General features: G+C 52.2%; 1 protein-coding gene across 1 annotated transcript in view; it reads left to right on the top strand.

The window, feature by feature from the left end:
• LMTK2 (lemur tyrosine kinase 2) overlaps positions 1–17,897 on the top strand; it is a 112,164-nt gene that overhangs the window by 35,907 nt on the left and 58,360 nt on the right. Inside the window, exon 3 of the mRNA XM_005879449.2 lies at positions 15,679–15,782. Coding sequence (XP_005879511.1) covers positions 15,679–15,782 — 104 coding nt within the window. The remainder of the gene's footprint in view (positions 1–15,678; positions 15,783–17,897) is intronic.

Raw genomic sequence — 17,897 nt, 5'->3', positions numbered from 1 at the left:
TTTTGCATCTATAATAACATATCCTTGAAATGTCTGGGTCACTTGTAACTTCCCTTTCTCCAGACCCCTCAGGGCACAACCTAATGTGCCTGGGCACCAGCACAGAGACCACAGATTCCTTCACTGTTACTGTGACCATGTTAATTGTTGACTGTAACTATCCTGCACCCATCGAAGTATGTGTCTATCATTTTACTTTTTACCCAACCCCAGAGGTTTCCTGCTTTGCCTTTTGCCTCCTCTCTAATCTATCACCAATGGATTTCATAGAACCCAACCATGTCCTTCCTCTGGTTGCAATGTATAAAAATAGAGGAAAACCCGCCATTCTCCGGAGCACTGATGACCTCCTTTTCAACCCACTTTGGAGCCACCCCTCAATACTCTCCCTTCCCCTAGAGCAGTGGTTCTCAACCTTGGCTGCACATTAGAATCACCTGGGAATCTTTTTAAAATCCTGATTTCTGGGCCTCATCCTCCGGAAATTCTGTTTCTTTATTATGGGGTGGGGGCCACAACCCCCATAACAAAGAAACAGAATTTCCGGAGGATGAGGCCCAGAAATCAGGATTTTAAAAAGATTCCCAGGTGATTCTAATGTGCGGCCAAGGTTGAGAACCACTGCATTAATACCTCTCGCTCCTCCTGGGTCATTTATCACAGGTGACAGCCTCACCCAACTTCCTCGCTGTGTCTGCTGCCTTCCCTTGAAAGGCGAGTCACAGGGAACACAGGATGCGAAGTCTGGGGTCCCCAGACCATTCCCACTTCTGTCATCAACTGCAAAGTTCAGAGGTCTCCACTGTCAGTCACCAAGTCTGCCCATCCCAGGGGTTCCCAAGACCGCCCTGCAATTGGATAATTAGCCAGAGGACTCAGAGCTCACAGAGCGCCCATGCTCCCAGCCGTGGCTTCATTACAGCAGCAGAGACTCGCGGGAAGGGCCAGGAGGGTCCCCTGTGCCCAGCTTCCAGATGCCCCTCCCAGTGGAGGCGTGGACAGGGCTAACCTCTCCCAGCAGCATGTGACAATACACCCGGGATATTGCCAACCAGGAAGTCCCCTGAGCTTCGCTGTCCAGAGTCTTTATTGGGGCTCCGTCACGTAGACAGGGTTGGCTCCCCACAGGGCTGACCTCAATTTCCAGCCCCCCCTTAGAGGCCAGGCTGATACTGTGTGGCTCAAAGTCCCCACCATAAATCACAGCGTCAGGCTGTCCAGTGTGGCCCCAGGGCCCCGCTCAGTAAGGCAGGACATTTGCAGGCACAGGCAGAGGTCACCTCCCAGGAGCTGAGGGCTGAGGGCAGAGGCCAGGCCTCTCTTTGGGGGAGGCCAATCCTAGCCGCCGTCTGTGGAGGTTCTGAAATCACCAGCAGCCAAGAAGGGACAGGAAGGCAGGTCCAAAAAGCCCAAACCGAGTCCCCAGAAACATCTGGGGGACGGGTGGGGTGGGGCGGGGGGGAGGCTACATATTGGTCCTCTCCTCTCCTTCCCTTGAGCTTGGCCATCAAGGATTTGGGGCAATCTGATTAGGGGACCTTCCCAGCATTGTTGGTGGTTAAGAACGAAAGGAAGACATTTAGAGGGAAGGGGGACTCTCACCCCAGGACTAAGCTTTTCAGGGCCCGGTGAGTGCAGGCCTGAGTGCTGGCACCCCTCCCAGGTTAATTGTGGGTTTTGTCTCCAAGGGGTGGGAGTTCATTTTTGCTGTAATTAGGTGAGAACTGTGTTGCAATCATGTCAGTAATTGCTGTACTGACACCAAAAGGCAGGGCTGAGTGGCCAGCTTCTCCTGGGAGGGAGGCCCCAGCTCCCTCAACTCAGGGGCCTGGGGCTCAGTTCTGGGATCGAGGCTCAGACTGAGGCTCTGACCACCGTCTGGGTGTTTAAGCATAGGTTCCCCGGAGCTCTTGCAATTGTGACTGTTGCTATTACTTAACACCCGATACAGTGGGGCCTTGACTTATGAGTGTCCCGACTAACGAGTTTTTCGAGATAGGAGCCGTCTCTCGGCCGATTTTTTGCTTTGAGTTGCGAGCTAAAATTTGAGTTATGAGCCAGCTTCAGATACCTCACCGCTAGCTGGCGCAGCGAACGTCACATGAACGCCACAACATCAGCCCAGCATCACGTGCCTCACTCGTTCACTTTTTGATTTGACATACGAGTAATTTGAGTTACGAGCTCCGTCACAGAACGAATTAAACTCGTAAGTCAAGGCCCCACTGTACATGATTGCATTTAGTCCTCACAGTAATCCAAAGAGATAGGACCCCATGGCCCGTTTCCAGAGGAGGAAACTGAGGCCCAGAGAAGTGAAGCAGCACACCAAAGTGACACAGCTAGAGGTGGCAGCCCCGGGAGTGGAAAATGGCTCCCATCCTCGTGCAAGGAGGCAGACAATAAGGAAGTACATGTATGGTACCTCGGATGGAGATAAGCCGTGCGGAAAAATAAAGCAGGAGATGAGGGTTGTTATTTCATATGGAGTGATCAGAAAGCACATTTCTGATATGACAGAAATTCATGCAAAAAATGCTGGTGCCCTAGCTGGTTTGGCTCAGTGGATAGAGGCTCGACCTGCAGACTCAAGGGTCCCAGGTTCGATTCCAGCCAAGGGCACGTGCCTGGGTTGCAGTGTGGGGCGTGCAGGAGGCAGCTGATCAATGATTCTCCCTCATCATTGATGTTTCTATCTCTCTCTCCCTCTCCCTTCCTCTCTGAAATCAATAGAAATAAATAAATAGAGTAGGAGTGAAAAAAAAGAAAGAAAAAAAGAAATGCTGGTGGTTTGGCCCAGGTGGTTGAAAAGTACGCAAAGCCTGGTCAGTGTGGTGCTGCGCTGGAGCGCCGACCCAGGAACCAAGCGGTTACCAGTTTGATTCCCCTTCAGGGCACATGCCTGGGTTCAGGCTCCATCCCCAATGTGGGACGGACAGGCGGCAGCCAATCGATGATGTTTCTCTCTCATTGATGTTTCTATCTCTCTGTCCCTCTCCCTTCCTCTCTGAAATCAAAATATATATATTATATATATATATAAAAGAGTCCCTGGACAGGGTCACTTGTTCCCTAGAACTCCCAAGGGGCTCCTAAATCTTGAAGCAATGAAGGAGAAGCCGGCAGACGCCACATCAAACTCTCATGATGTGGAGCAGAAACCCCTGAACGCTGCCTTACCTCGGCTACTTTACAACCCCAGACCCAGAGCCCATGTGACATGAACTTCCCAGCTCCTTCCAGGGACCTTTTGATCTTTCTTGAGGGCGTGGGGATGATTACAGTTGTAATCAGTAGGTACAGATATGTTGGTTCTCCCCCTCTTTCTTACCCTGTGTTTTCCTGCAGAGAGTCCGTGTAGCTTAGCGGGCGAGCTTAAGGACTGTGGGAGCAGACTGCCTGGGTGTGATTCCCAGGCTCTCGCGGGCTGTGTGACTCTGGGAGAGTTACTTTATCTCTCTGCGTCTTCGTTTTCTCATCTGTAAAACCCTGGTCATCGTACCTACCTCGTTGGGCTGATGTGCTGACAGAACGAGTTAGTAGGTGGGCTACACACAGAACAGGGGCTGGACTGTGGCTGAGGCAGCTGTGCACCCGCCAGAAACTCAGAGGCCACCCTTCGTGTTTCCCCTTTGCTCCGCCCGGTATCCGATAGATGGCCACGTTCTGCTACCCCTGGGGCGCCTTTCTGCCATCCTCCCTTCCCCCTCATCTCTGCCTGCACCTCCTTCGTCCATCATCCCCACCAGCGCTCACTCTCCTAGCTGCTCTGCCCTCTTTCCTCTCTGTCCACGTAGCTTATCACCATAGCGATTTCATTTCCTTCAGATAAACACCCAGAAGTAGGATTGCTGGGCTGTATGGTAATCCAATTTTTAATTTTTTGAGGACCCTTCATACTGTTTCGTCCACGTAGCTTATCACCATAGCGATTTCATTTCCTTTAGATAAACACCCAGAAGTGGGATTGCTGGGCTGTATGGTAATTCAATTTTTAATTTTTTGAGGACCCTTCATACTATTTCCCGTAGCGGCCGCACCAATTTACATTCCCACCAACAGCTCACAAGGGTTCCCTTTTCTCCACATCCTCGCTCGCCAGCCCGTATCTCGTGTCTTTTTGATAACAGGTGTCCTAACAAGTGCAAGGTGATCCCTCCCTGTGGCTTTGATTTGCATTTCCCTGGCGATTAGAGGCACCTTTTCATGTCCCTGTTGGCCATTTGCATGTCTTCTTTGGAAAAGAGTCTATTCAGTTCCTCTGCCCACTTTTTAACTGGAAAGTTTTTTGTTGTTTTTTTTTTTTGCTATTGAGACGTATGAGTTCTTTATATATTTTGAATATTAATCCCTTATCAGATGTATGCCTTGCAAATACTTCCTCCCATTCCCTGGGTTGCCTTCTCATTTTGTTGATGGTTTCCTTTGCTGTGCAGAAGCTTTTCAGATGGATGTAGCTCAATGTTCTTTTGATAAAGGCCCCCAATACCTGTCTACCCTCCCCCTCACCTCTCATGGGGTCCCCCGGGCGCGGCACCTGTCTCACAGGCCTTTGCATTCATTGGGTATGTCGGCATTCCTTCCCCCATCAGGCCTTTCAAGTGCTGCCTGGCGAACTTTCTCATGCTTCTCTCTTTGTAGTGCTGGTCACAGCGGCAAAGTCACAGGTGCTGGTGTTATGTTTTTTTATTGGCACTGGCATCAGGCCTCTTTTGGTAACAGAAAGTAGAAAACAAGCTAACTTACGCTAGAAGTGCATATCTTGTGTCATTAACGGAACAAGAGGCGCAGGCAGCCTCTCCCAGCTCTGAGTTCAGTAAATGGGCCCTGGTGAGAGTATTTACACTCTGGAAATGGGCAGCACAAAAGTAGCCGTAGACTCTACATGAACAAATAGAGGTGGCTGTTCCGATACAGACTCTCTTTTGGAACCTGAAATTTTAATTTTCTTTTATTTCCATGTTTCATGACATACTATTCTTCTTTTGATTTTTTTTTCAACCATTAAAAATTTGAAAACTATGATGGAAAACCATCTAGAAGTTCCTTTAAAAAATTAAAAATACCATAGGACCCAGCAATTCCAATTCTGGGTATAGATCCCAAAGAAATGAAAACAAGCCATCAACAAGACATCTACACCCTTTTATTGCAGCACTAGTCACAACAGCTGAGACATGGAAACAACCCGTGTGCAGCAGCGGATGAATGGATACGGAGGATGTGGTGCACACACACAGTGGAATATTGCTCAGCCACGACCAAGAAGGGAATCCTGCCGTTTGTGACAGGGATGGATTTTGAGGGCATTATGCTGAGTAAGTCAGAGAAAGACAGCTGCTACCTGGTATCACTTGTAGGTGGAATCTATAAAGCTGAACTCACAGAGAGAGTGAGTAGTCTGGTGGACCCCGGGGGCTGGGGCGGGGGAATTGGGGAGAGGCTGCAGGACACAAACTTGCAACTAGGAGGAGCATAAGTCTTGGAGACCTAATGCACAGCACAATGATTATAGTCAACAAGGTTGTGTGTAACCTTCACAGTTGCTAAGAGACTGGATCTTAACTGTTTTCCCCACAGAAAAGCAATGATACTTGTGTGGCAGGATGGAGGTGTAAGCTGCGGCTGCGGTGGTAACCATATTGCAATGTGTCAGAGCAACACATGGGTTTACACAACGTTAAACGTACACTGTGTTTTGTCAATTAGATCTCAATTAAAAATTGCAAAACCAGTTCTTACTGGTGGGCCACACAGAAAATGGACCAGGGACCACACAGATCTGGCCCAGCTGTGGTTGCAACTAGGAGGAGCATAAGTCTTGGAGACCTAATGCACAGCACAATGATTATAGTCAACAGGTTGTGTGTAACCTTCACAGTTGCTAAGAGACTGGATCTTAACTGTTCTCCCCACAGAAAAGCAATGATACTTGTGTGGCAGGATGGAGGTGTAAGCTGTGGCTGCGGTGGTAACCATATTGCAACGTATCAGAGCAACACATCGGTTTACACAACGTTAAACGTACACGGTGTTTTGTCAATTAGATCTCAATTAAAAATTGCAAAACCAGTCCTTACTTGTGGGCCACACAGAAAATGGACCAGGGACCACACAGATCTGGCCCAGCTGTGGTTGGTCGACCCCTGTCCTAGGCTGATCTTGCTGGTTTTACTGCTCTAGGGATGGATGGGACAGAAAGAGAACACGGAACTCATTGTCTCAAAACTGACTTCTGTTGGGCATCTGTAGCAAGTCGGTGGTGTTGACATCCAAGCTTTGTCACGAAGGAAGGCGACTTCCTAACTTCTTTTAGCTTCTGTTGATTAGCATGTGCAGGACTGGCTGGCTTTATCCCTTCACTAAGGGCCAGGCAAGAAGGGGAAGGGGCCCCTTGCAGCACAGAGCTCAGTGAGGAGAGAGGGACCGAGGCCAGAGGAAGCAGGTGATGAGACCCTGGTGTCCTGATGTAGCTTTTCCAGATCCAAGCCCCCGAGGGGCCAGCTCAGGGCTGGGGAACCCGGAGAATGGGACCCTGCACTAGAGAAAGCGGGGCTGCCCTTCGAGCCAGGGGGTGGGGTACGCACAGGGAGCAGGACACACTCCTGCCGCCACCACAACACGAATGAGCCCACAGCAGGCCTGAGCGGTGGCTTGTTGGAACCAGCTGGTCCTGGCCGGCTGATGTCACCGGTCGGCCACGGAGGGAGCATTTACACTGTGAGCATCGGCAAATGCTGCGAATGGGGTTGTTTTACTTTCCAGAGAGCCTGTCGTCAAGCACTTACCAGCACTGCTCTGCATGGCTTTCGGGTGCTGTGTTGAGTGACATAAGCTACATACAGTTGTGCCTCTGTGATCCCCGTACAGGAAGCTCAGGAGCAGGCACACTCCTCCCTGTGGCAGAGGTGGGAGCAGGGCACCGGGGATGCGGGAGGTTGACTCTGGCCGAGGGCTGGAGGTGTTGCGTGCCAGTGCTGTCTGGTGTAGTCACTGGTCACATGTAGCCATGTAGACTTAGATGCAAAATTCAGTTCCCTGGCGTGGAACTGGTGCCCAGACTTCGAAATGAGGAGGCTTTTGTCTTATTGGTCGGGGGGAGAAGTGGACACTGATATTCACACTGAACCTACTTTTTCTTTTTCTTTTAATCCTCACCCGAGGATACTTTTCCATTGATTTTTTAGAGAGAGTGTAAGAGGGGAAAGACAGAGAGAAACATCGATGTGAGAGAAACACATTAATTGGTTGCCTCCTGCACGTACCCTGACCAGGGCCCGGGCCGGGGAGGAGCCTGCAACCGTGGTCATGCCCTTGACCAGAATCGAACCCGGGACCCTTCAATCCACAGGCCACGCTCTATCACTGAGCCACACTGGCTAGGGCTACACTGAACCGACTTCTAACTGGTAACCAGCAGTGAGAGGGGTCAGTCTGGGTTCTTAGTTGTAAGCACAGAACCTCATTCTAACTGGTTTGAGCGTGAAAGGGTCCTGGGCAACTCACAGAACCGCAGGAAGGCTGCAGAGCGTGCTTGGAGCCCACACGGCTGGAGACTGGAGACCAGGGTTAGTGAGGCACCAGTTAGGAGCACACAGCAACCGCCTGGTTCCCTCTCTCTGCCGCGAGACCCCATTCTCGCCACCACCCTCCTTCCAAGTGGAGAGCCTTTCTCTCCCGCTCCTGCTTGGGCACCTGTGGTCTGATTGTGAATAGAGTCCCACGGCAGGACCCCAGCTTCAGGGGCAATAATTGGCAGCTGCCACGGCCGGTGCTGCTCAGCCGGAGGAATGACCAACGGCCCCTGCAGCCGCTTCTGGCCTTTCCCTCCGCTGTTTCTGAAGCAGAATCTCCGCTGGCTGTTTGCTGAATGGAGCCTCTGGCCGATGTTCACTGGAGGAGATGGACAGCGGCTTATCCAGGACCGACCCAGCCGCACCTCTGCATGTGCTCTAGGGCCTGGCACTTTGGATGGAATGTGTCCGCGTGGTGCCTCCTGCAACCCCCTGCCTGTCCTGAGGAGAAGCATCCGCATGTGCAGCCCGGGGAGCAAGTCGTTCCTGACCCGCTGACCCAGCAGAAAGTCCCCTACAGCACCTGCTCCAGAGTTGCTGCTTCCGGTTTCTTTTTCTTTTTCTTTTCTTTTAATATATATTTTTATTGATTTCAGAGAGGAAGGGAGAGGGAGAGGGAGATAGAAACATCAATGATGAGAGAGAATCATTGATCGGCCGCCTTCTGCAGGCCCCACACTGGGGATTGAGCCCCGCAACCCAGGCATGTGCCCTGACAGGGAATCAACCCCGGGCCTCTTCAGTCCACAGGCCGACGCTCTATCCACTGAGCCACACCAGCAAGGGCCCGCTTTTGGTTTCTTTATTTCCGAGAGGAGACGGTCCCAGGCTTCGTGACCAGGACAGAGGAACTGTCTCCTGCAAGACTTGGACCCCATGCAGACTCTCCATCCACAAAAGAGAGAGCTCTGAGCTCCATGCCTCCGAAGGCCCTTGCAGCTCACACCGATGTTTGGGGTTTGCTGCTGCTGCATTTTGTAATCTTCCCGGGGTCCCTCCAGGATGCAGGTGTTGACACCAAGGATCGCTGAGAGCCAGAAGACTTTGCAGTTGACCTCATTTCCATGTCTTTTAAAATGTCTGCTTCCTCAGCAATTCCACTTCTGCATATACATCCAAGAGATTCGAATGCAGGGACATGAGCAGGTGTTTGCACACCAGGGTCCTAGCAGCATTATCCACAACAGCCAAATGGTGGAAACAGCCCACGCAGCTCTGTGTGGATGAATGGTAGACAAGATGCAGTCTATCCATACAGTGGAATATTAGTCAGCCGTTAAAAGGATGGAGATGCTGACGTGTGTGCCACAACGTGGACCGACTTTGAGGACATCGCGCTCAGTGAAAGAAGCCTGTCATCATGTTTCCACTTGTATGAGGCACCTGGAGAAGTCAAGTTCATAGAGACAGGAGGAGGGTGGGTGCCAGGGTTTGGGGGAGGCGGGTGGGGAGCGAGTGTTTAATGGGGACAGAGTCTCAGCTTGGGAGGAAGAAGGAGTTCCATGAGGATGGTGGTGGTGGTTGCAGCACAGTGTGAATGTGCTGAAGGCCACCGAAATGTACAATTAACAATGGTTAAAGTGGTACATTTTATGTTATGTGTATTTTACCATAATAATAATTTGAAAATGTCTGCTTGCTCAGAGCCCAGTGTCTTCAAAGACTTCTGGCTGAACCAAAGCCAAGCAACATGTCAGAACATCCCATCAGCTCACTTGTTCATTGATAACTGGAATCAGGACAGAGGAGAGCACCCAGCCAGCCCTCCCCCTTCCCCAATTCTTACTAAACGGGCTGGAGACCAGACCCTCTGAGCATCACAGTGCGGACTCCGCTCAGATACCCTAAAATCGCACAGCACGTCTTGTCCCCAAACAAGCCAGTTGATGGCTCCAGCTTCCTTCTGAACATAGACACCTCCTCCTCCAGATTATTTTTAAAATATATTTTTATTGATTTCACAGAGGAAGGGAGAGGGAGAGAGAGATAGAAACATCATTGATGAGAGATAATCATTGATCGTCGGCCTCCTGCACGCCTCCCACTGGGGATCGAGCCCGCAACCCGGTCATGTGCCCTTGCCTGGAATTTAACACAGGTCCCTTCAGTCAACAGGCTGACGCTCTATCCACTGAACCAAACCAGCTAGGGCCTCCCCCAGATTTTAATGAAGACACGATGAATGGAACTGCATCTCCATGCATCTGTATCTCGCTCACAAACAGTGCCCAAGAACAAGGTCCAACAGCCATCGGCCATCACTGAAGAGCAACAATCTTTAAGGTAAAATTTGAAGAGAATACATGGACGATAGCCAACCATCCCAACCAAAAATAAAACACCCCACTCTCCTAAGTCGATTCAATTATCTCTCTTAAAAAAGCGCTTTTTTTAACACCTCCCAGCAGGCAGCAGGCTCAGCTGGTGAGGATAGCAGTGCATAAGCAAGCAGCCAGGGCCCAGGTGGAAACCAAAACACGGACTGGCTCGGCCAGGAGCAGCCGGCCCTGGCGCCGTGCATGGCAGCGTTTAGAGACGGATACCATCCTTCTGGTCTCGTCGGGAACATTTCCCACCCTGTGAAGCATATTAAAAGAATTCCTCACGATTCTTTCATTGCAAAGCCGTGCCACGGACACGTCTCTGTGCTTGACACGATGTTCTGGGTGGCACCCGTGAAACCAGCAGCTTAAGCGCACGGAAAATAAGCCACGCGGCGAAGAGAAAGCCTTCCTTTCGCCTGTAAACTAACTCAGGTTCCTTATGAAAACGTGAGAAAATATGAAAAACAATAACAACAACAGAAAAACCCCAAAGCGCCAACAAAGAAAAGGAAAAAACAAAACAAAGGAAGACACATCCACAGCCTCCCGCTCAGAGAGCGCCATGTTAGCATCGAGATGGTTGGTGGTTTCCTTCTATTCCTCGTGAATATGTAAGAACGGGAACCTGAGGCCCAGCTTGTGCGGTGACATGGCATTTTCCCTTGACCTGGTCACTCCTGGCCCGGTATTTGCATGACTCCCTTCCCTGCCTGTGAAGGCCTCTGGCTGGAATCTCTCCGGCCAGGCCCTCCCTGTCGCACCCGGCCTTACCTCCAGGGATTTTCCACTTTGTTTCCCTCTCAATTTGGACTTTCTGTGTTCGGGCCTGCAGGGCCACCAGGCCCTTCTGGGGACCCAGCAGCCAGCCCCACTGGACCCCAGTTCCCTGGCCAGACTGTGGTCAGCCAGGGCAGCAGCCTCAGCAGACAGCTGCCGCTCACCAGCGGCCTCTAGATAAACGGCTCACGAGGCCCATTTCTGCCTTGAAATGACTTGTTTGAAGTGTAAAGGAACTTGCCACGGGTTTTCCCTGTAAGAATCGTGGTTCCCATTCTGTGGGAGAAAGCACAGGTGGTTGTTCACAGGAAGCCAGGCCGCGGAGGGGCCAGACCCCGGGAAAACAGACCCGCGGAGGAGGCCGGGGCTGTTACCAGGGGTGCAAGAGAGGCCCCACGCTCTGAGCCCGACTCCTCGCAGGGCCCGAAAGTCCCTGTTCTCCTCTGAAGGGCTCGGTGAGGTCTTCTGTCTTCTCAAGACCTGGGACAGACCGGTGTCAGTCCTTGATGCCCAGGTCCCCTCTGTCCCATCTCCGCCGCGCCACCTGGACTGGGTGAGCCTTACCTGTTCCCAGGCGGCAGCCTTGGCGCTTGTCAAGGAGAGGTGAGCAGGTGGGACAGACCCGGTCTCCCCCGAGAGGAAACGGGTGTGGAGAGGGAAACCACTTGGGCCCACGGTTGGAAGGTACGAGTTGGAAGGTCAGCCTCCTCTGACCTTCCTGCTGCCAATCAAATACTGCCCCGCCCCCGTCATCCTGGGGGGCGGGGGGGGGGGGGCAATGATGCATCTGTAGGTGGGCGCAGTGCCCACCCCAGCGGGTGCTCTGGGAGTAATGAGGCAGCAAGCACACCGGCAGTGTCTGCATGTCACCAGACGCGGCTCGGTCAGCACCCTGAGCTCAGTCTGGAACTGTGTGTGGTCTGTTCCTGACAATCTGAGCCAGGGACACGCACATTCGTCCCCCTGGAAGGGCCCGGCTGTGCAAGGAACAGTGAAAACGCCCATTTCTAATGAGATCTGGTGATTAAAAGCAGCCACACCTCCCTCTGCTATAAAATAATAAACCCATTGAGGAACCACACGTCCTTCTGGCTGAGCCTGTCGGCAGATGGTGGAACCGCCCTAAACAGCTCCGGGCACACGCAGGTGGGGCGCAGGGAGGGGCAGGAAGTCCCTGGGCCTCCCTGGCTGGGCCGGCAGCTGGGGTGGGGGTGAGGGGTGCTGCTGGGAAGGCACAGCTTCCTGCTGGGCACTGAACCTCCCCCACCCCCCCAAAGACCAGGCGCTAACCAAACAGTGACCCCTGGCTTATTGGAGTGGCCTTGACCCCCGGTTCTGAGCAGTTGGGTCTGGAGGAGTCACTTCCTCACTCGCTGGCTTTGGGGTCACACGAAGCGTTTGTTTCCCTGGCATTTGGGGGCAGACCGAAAAGAAAAGGCAAGTTCCTAGTTTCAGCAATTCCCATGGGGCCACCACGGCCACCTCGGATGGGACAGGGTGGCCTTGCTGCAGGGGCCTCCCTCGGACTCCCTCTGAAACCCCCTCTGGCCCAGTGCCAAGGAGGGGCCCGAGGGTGGCATTGCATGAGCTGGTTGTGGGGTGAGCCCACAGGCCCCTGCCTGCCCTTGACAGGAGAGGTTGCATTGGAAGCCAGCCTCGGTTTCCCGGGCTTGGGGCAAGGATCTCGTGACTGGCAGGTACGCGGAGCCAGGCAGGACTTTCCACAGCAGTCTTGGCGCTGCCTGTGCTAGAATGCCACTCCCCCGAGCAGGGACCGCATCTTGTTCACTCGGGTGCCTGGAACGGGGCCAGCACACCACAGCCACCTCCTAGGACAGTGATGGCGAACCTATGACATGCGTGTCAGAGGTGACACGCGAACTCATTTTTTTGGTTGATTTGTCTTTGTTAAATGGCATTTAAATATATAAAATAAATAACAAAAATATAAGACTTACCCTAACCGGTTTGGCTCAGTGGATAGAGTGTCGGCCTGCGGACTGAAGGGTCCCAGGTTCGATTTCGGTCAAGGGCATGTACCTTGGTTGCGGGCACATCCCCAGTAGGAGGTGTGTAGGAGGCAGCTGATTGATGTTTCTCTCTCATCGATGTTTCTAACTTTCTATCCCTCTCCCTTCCTCTCTGTAAAAAATCAATAAAATATATTTTAAAAAAGATAAGTCTTTGTTTTACTATGGTTGCAAATATCAAAAAATTTCTATATGTGACACGGCACCAGAGGTAAGTTAGGGTTTTTCAAAATGCTGACACGCGGAGCTCAAAAGGTTCGCCATCACTGTCCTAGGACCTAGGTTGGTTGAAGTCGTCAAATGATAGGTGAGGAGCAGATGTGACGGGAACACGCATCCCGCCCCAGAAACACGCTGCAGACTGTGAGGGGGACACGGGCATCGGCCCACCTGGTCCTGGCAGGCCATGAACCCACGCCGCTTACTGTGGCTGCCTGCGAGCCCACTGGTGCCAGCGCCTCTGGCAGTGGGGATGTGGTGGGAACTCCGCGGGCAGGGCTCCCCTCCTGGGACTTCCATTCTGACGGGCGATAGGCAGAGGGGAATGCTGGGGGGATAGGGACATGTAGGAGAGACCGTTCAGGTGGGTGCCAGGGAGGCCCCTCAGGGGATATCTGAACCTAAGGGAGCCGAGGGGCAGAATGGGGGTGCCCAGGCCCAGGGACCAGCTGTGCAAGGGGCCCTGGGGAGGGAGCTGCCAGGAGTGTGTGAGGAGCGGCCAGGAGCCCTACTCCAGGGAAAGGCAGGTACACAGAGGGAGGAAGTGACCGTCTGCAGGAAAGGGTCACTGTGTGAACTGTGTGTGTCTGCCTTGCAGCCAGAAATGGAAATGACGCTCCCCCCACCCCACTGCAGGGAGAAATGGGCGGAATCAGGACCCAACCCAGCCATCCTGCATGTCATCCCCAAGCCCTGTGTCTACACCACACTCGGGGCCTGACCCTGCCATGCTCCCGGGGCATCCCCAGCCCCATGGTCTATACCAGACTCTTCCCTTCCCCCATTAAAACTTACCTGTCCAGGGTCCTACTATCAGACAGTGATGGCCTCCACTTTGAAACATCCGAGATAAAACATTAAAACCCATGCTCCTTCCTTTATCCCTTTCTTGCACTACCTCTTGTTCATCCTTGGGATTGCCACTTATGTGTCACCTCCTCCGAGAAGCCTTCCTGGATCCCTAAGCAGGGCTGGGTCAGGCTGGGTTGCGCACACACTCTTCACAACCTCCCACTATCACAACAGCACATTCACAAGTAATTGCATCATAGGTTGCGTGACTTCTGTGCCCGACAAGCACAAGCGCCAGGAGGGACGGACTCCATCTGTCTTGTCCATCACGGCATGGCCAGTGCCCAGCACAGCGATCGACATGAAGTTGATGCCTGATGGACGCCTGAGGGCCTGGTTCGGGAGCAGCTCCTGTGGAGCTGGCCGCCCGTTAGGAGTGGCCACGGGTCTTTGCAGAAGCTTGACGTAGCTGAGTTGGTTGTGAGCATCTTCTGATCCTGGAGAGGCTGAGCAGGGCCGAGAAGTCGCTGGAGAGCTCTGGACAGGCACCGAAGAGCTGGGCACGTGGGCTCAGGACATAAGTAGCCACTGGGGGCTGGGCAGTGGGGAGGTCACCAGGTCCCACCTGGGGAGCTGTGTGCTAGGATGTCGCGGCGGCTGGCACCTTTCCGGACTTGAAAGGATGCCTGTGCACCGCTGCTGGGGCCCTGGAGGTCATACCTGACCTCCAGTCTTCATAGTGGAGGTCGCCTTCCCATTTCAAGATTCCTATCATGGGCTTTCTCAGTAATGAAGGGATTCAGCTGCTGGGCGGGCCAGAGGGAAAAAATGCAAGTGTTCGTTCCAGGAGGAGATTCTGTCTTTCACAATGGAAAAATGTACTTTATTGAGCAGCTACTGCCTTCAGGGTAGTATTGGTGTCCCCACCTCCACTCTTCTCCCTATCCCCACCTCTGTCCCCAGCAGTAGGCAACTCCTAGTAGGGCCTCTCCCCTGAGGGGCACTTGGGGCATTTTGGCCCGTACACTTTGACCTCATTCAGTTTTGATGTTGAGACTTAGCAAGGACTCTGGAGCCAGCCTGCCCGAGTTTGGGTCCTACCTGTGCCACATGACCTTGCCAAGGTACTTAACTCTCTGTTTCTCAGTTTCCTCCTCTGTAAAATGGGAACCGTAGCTTCAGCCAGTCACAAAAGCCACATGTTGTATAATTCCATTTCTGGGAAATGTCCATGTTAGGGAAGTCCATAGAGACGAAAAATAGATGAGTGCTTGACAGGGACTAGGGGGAGAGGGGAAGTGGGGAGGGACTGCTAATAGGCATAGAGTTTCTTTTAGGAACGATGGAACTATTTTAGAATTAGGTAAAGTTTAAGGAGTTATTACTTACAAAGTGCTTAGAGCAGTGCCTGACAGGTAGAACGTGATTTTTAATTCATTGTCAAAGAAAACTCACCTCCAAATGAAGCTGTACACACCAATAAGCTTGGAAAAAATATATTCATAATACAATTTTAAAGTGCAGTCTCATTGCTGAATCTCACTGTCTGTTGTGTACTTTTCATAAATCCTGTAATTATGTTGTGGATAGCATCGTTATATTGCAATATAAATTATGTGGTCCATTAAAAGTGTTCATTTGTTGCCCTAACCGATTTGGCTCAGTGGATAGAGCGTCGGCCTGCGGACTGAAAGGTTCCAGGTTCGATTTCGGTCAAGGGCATGCACCTTGGTTGCGGGCACATCCCCAGTAGGAGGTGTGCAGGAGGCAGCTGATCAATGTTTCTCTCTCATCGATTCTAACTCTCTATCCCTCTCCCTTCCTCTCTGTAAAAAATCAATAAAATGTATATTTTTTAAAAAGTGTTCATTTGTTACACTTACTTCAGCATGTATTTGAGCCTTGCTTCAGCATTTCTTATTTTTATTCATTCATTCATTCATTCATATTTTTGCCATATAGGTGTGCCCCCCAAAATGGGAGATGCCTCAGGGCTCTGAAATGCACCTGGTGCGCTGTCCTTGACTCAGACAGTTTTAGACAGAGGATCCAGAAGACAACAAAAGGTGAGGACTTAATACAAAGGCATTTAGAAGGCGAGACAGGATGAGGTATGTGACCTTTGTTCGACTGGCAGAGAACCAGGAGAAGTCTGGCTTTCAGTCTGCGTGGTCTCCTTATTTGCCAAAGGCCGAAGTAAAGTAATGCAACCACAGAAAAGATTCGGGTCAGCAAGGGGCAGTCATCAGGGCCTATGGAGGGTCCCCTAGGCAAGACCACTAGTTGCCGAACAGACGGCTCTCTGGGAGGAAAAGAGCCCTGATTAGAACTGTTTGCCAATTTCCATGGTGTAAAGACTCACACCACGGCTTACTTCAAGCTACAGACATGATATCACTGAAGGTGGGGTGGGGAAGAGGTGTGCGGTAGCCTAGTATCACGTAGCATTTCTACTATACAGCTGCAATCGATGTGAATAACCTCAAAGCGTAGATCACAGCAACATGTGGTGCAATACCTCCCACCATCACAGTTTGGGATTTAATCCCACATTTGTGCCAAAGGTTATTTTCTGACTCCTAGGTGAAATGAGACAAAGCCGGCAGGTTTTCATTTGTTTTATAAATTCCGGGAGCCTTCAAGAGAAGCCCTGGGCAGGGGGGTGGTGGGGTAAAGGTTGCCGTTAGCCTCTGAGGAATGTGCACCTCAACCCCTGTGCTGTGAAGTGGAAAAAAAAAAAGTTTTCTCAAAGAACCTTTGGGCTTGCTCAGATGATCATGCAACCTCCTCTGCGATCCTGGCCTGGCATGTGGCGTTGGGGTGCACTTTCATTAGGATGGACTGCAGGCAAGCTCAGCGGCTCCTCCCGGTCCTCAGCGGGAGCGTTCCCCGCTTCCTGGGACTCCATGTCTGCCTTCCTGATGGATGTCTAAGCACCACAGGGTGACTGTGTCTCTTTCCTAGACCTTTGCCTTCCTTCCGGTTCCTACGTGGAGATCAGCAGATAGCCATGGATGCTGTAACTCAGCATTTCACATGCCAGGCAGTGTTTGTTTCCTTAGGTGTTTACTGGCTCACCTTGATCATTTGACAGATATTCTTGGGCACATATTGTTTGTCCAGCGCCGGGTCAGCACCACAGAGAGGGGGCATTGAGGATGGGCGTTTGAGGAGTTTGGAGAACTGGGGAGGCTCCCGGCTGCCGGTTGGTAGAGCCCATCTGATAAGATTCAGATCAGTTCCTCTCAGGCACAAACTGGACTACAGTGCATTTTCCAGAAAAGCCCAACCTTTGCCCAGCCTCTAGGCCTCCCATGATTATGTTACTTGGGCCTGGAAAATGCTTTCTCTGCCCTTTCCCCCTGTTGGCTGGGCCTTGTCCTGGGGTGGGGAGAGGGTGGACCTGGGAGCTGCTCCCAGGAATAGGACAGGCACCCTTCCTTTAGAGAACCCCTGCTCTGAGCCAGCCCCCCCCCGGGGACCCCGGCTGACAGGGGCACAGTTCTTGTCCTCAGGGAGCTTACAGTCACGGGAACAATAAAATATGGCACCTGGTGGAGCAGTCTGTCCAGGGCCGGGGCGGGGCGTTAGGAGACATTAGTCATTCCTCCTGGGATGGGGAGCGGCCTTCTTTGATGACGCCATCCTTCAGGTGAGTGCTGACAGATGAGAGGGAGTGTGCCAGGTGGCCAGGACGGGGCAGGAGGGCACTCTTGGCAAAGGGAATGGCTTGAGCTCAGGAGCTGAGTCAGGGGGTGTGAGGGAAGAGGGATTCTATTCTTGAAATAAAAAACCAAAAGCGCCTTGATGGCTGATAGGATGTGTAGGTCATCCTTAAGGAGAAGAGCCTGAAACGGCTCCGACAGTAAAAAAAAGGCCGAAGGCAAAACATGTTTTAAAATAGGGAGAGAGAAATTGAGGATGGATTCCGGGTGCTTTTTATTGTCTTTATGCTTTCCCGTGTTTTTAAATTTAAGATAATTGCCGGTATTACCTGCTGCCCACGCACTTCTCGGTCTGCAGGGGGCGCACCCTCAGACACACATTCTCTGACAGGTTAGTGGGCGGGGCCGCCTGTGGCCTGTGGAGCTGGCCATTGGCTAGCTGGGCTGTCCGTCACGGCCTCCCGCCCCCGCTCTACGTCACATGACGCAGCCCATCATGGCGGCGGGAGCGCGGGG

Source organism: Myotis brandtii, unplaced genomic scaffold (assembly GCF_000412655.1).
Source record: "Myotis brandtii unplaced genomic scaffold, ASM41265v1 scaffold6, whole genome shotgun sequence".
Taxonomy (NCBI): domain Eukaryota; kingdom Metazoa; phylum Chordata; class Mammalia; order Chiroptera; family Vespertilionidae; genus Myotis; species Myotis brandtii.
The sequence above is the reverse complement of the archived record's forward strand: the minus strand, read 5'-3'. Positions and strand labels throughout refer to the sequence as shown.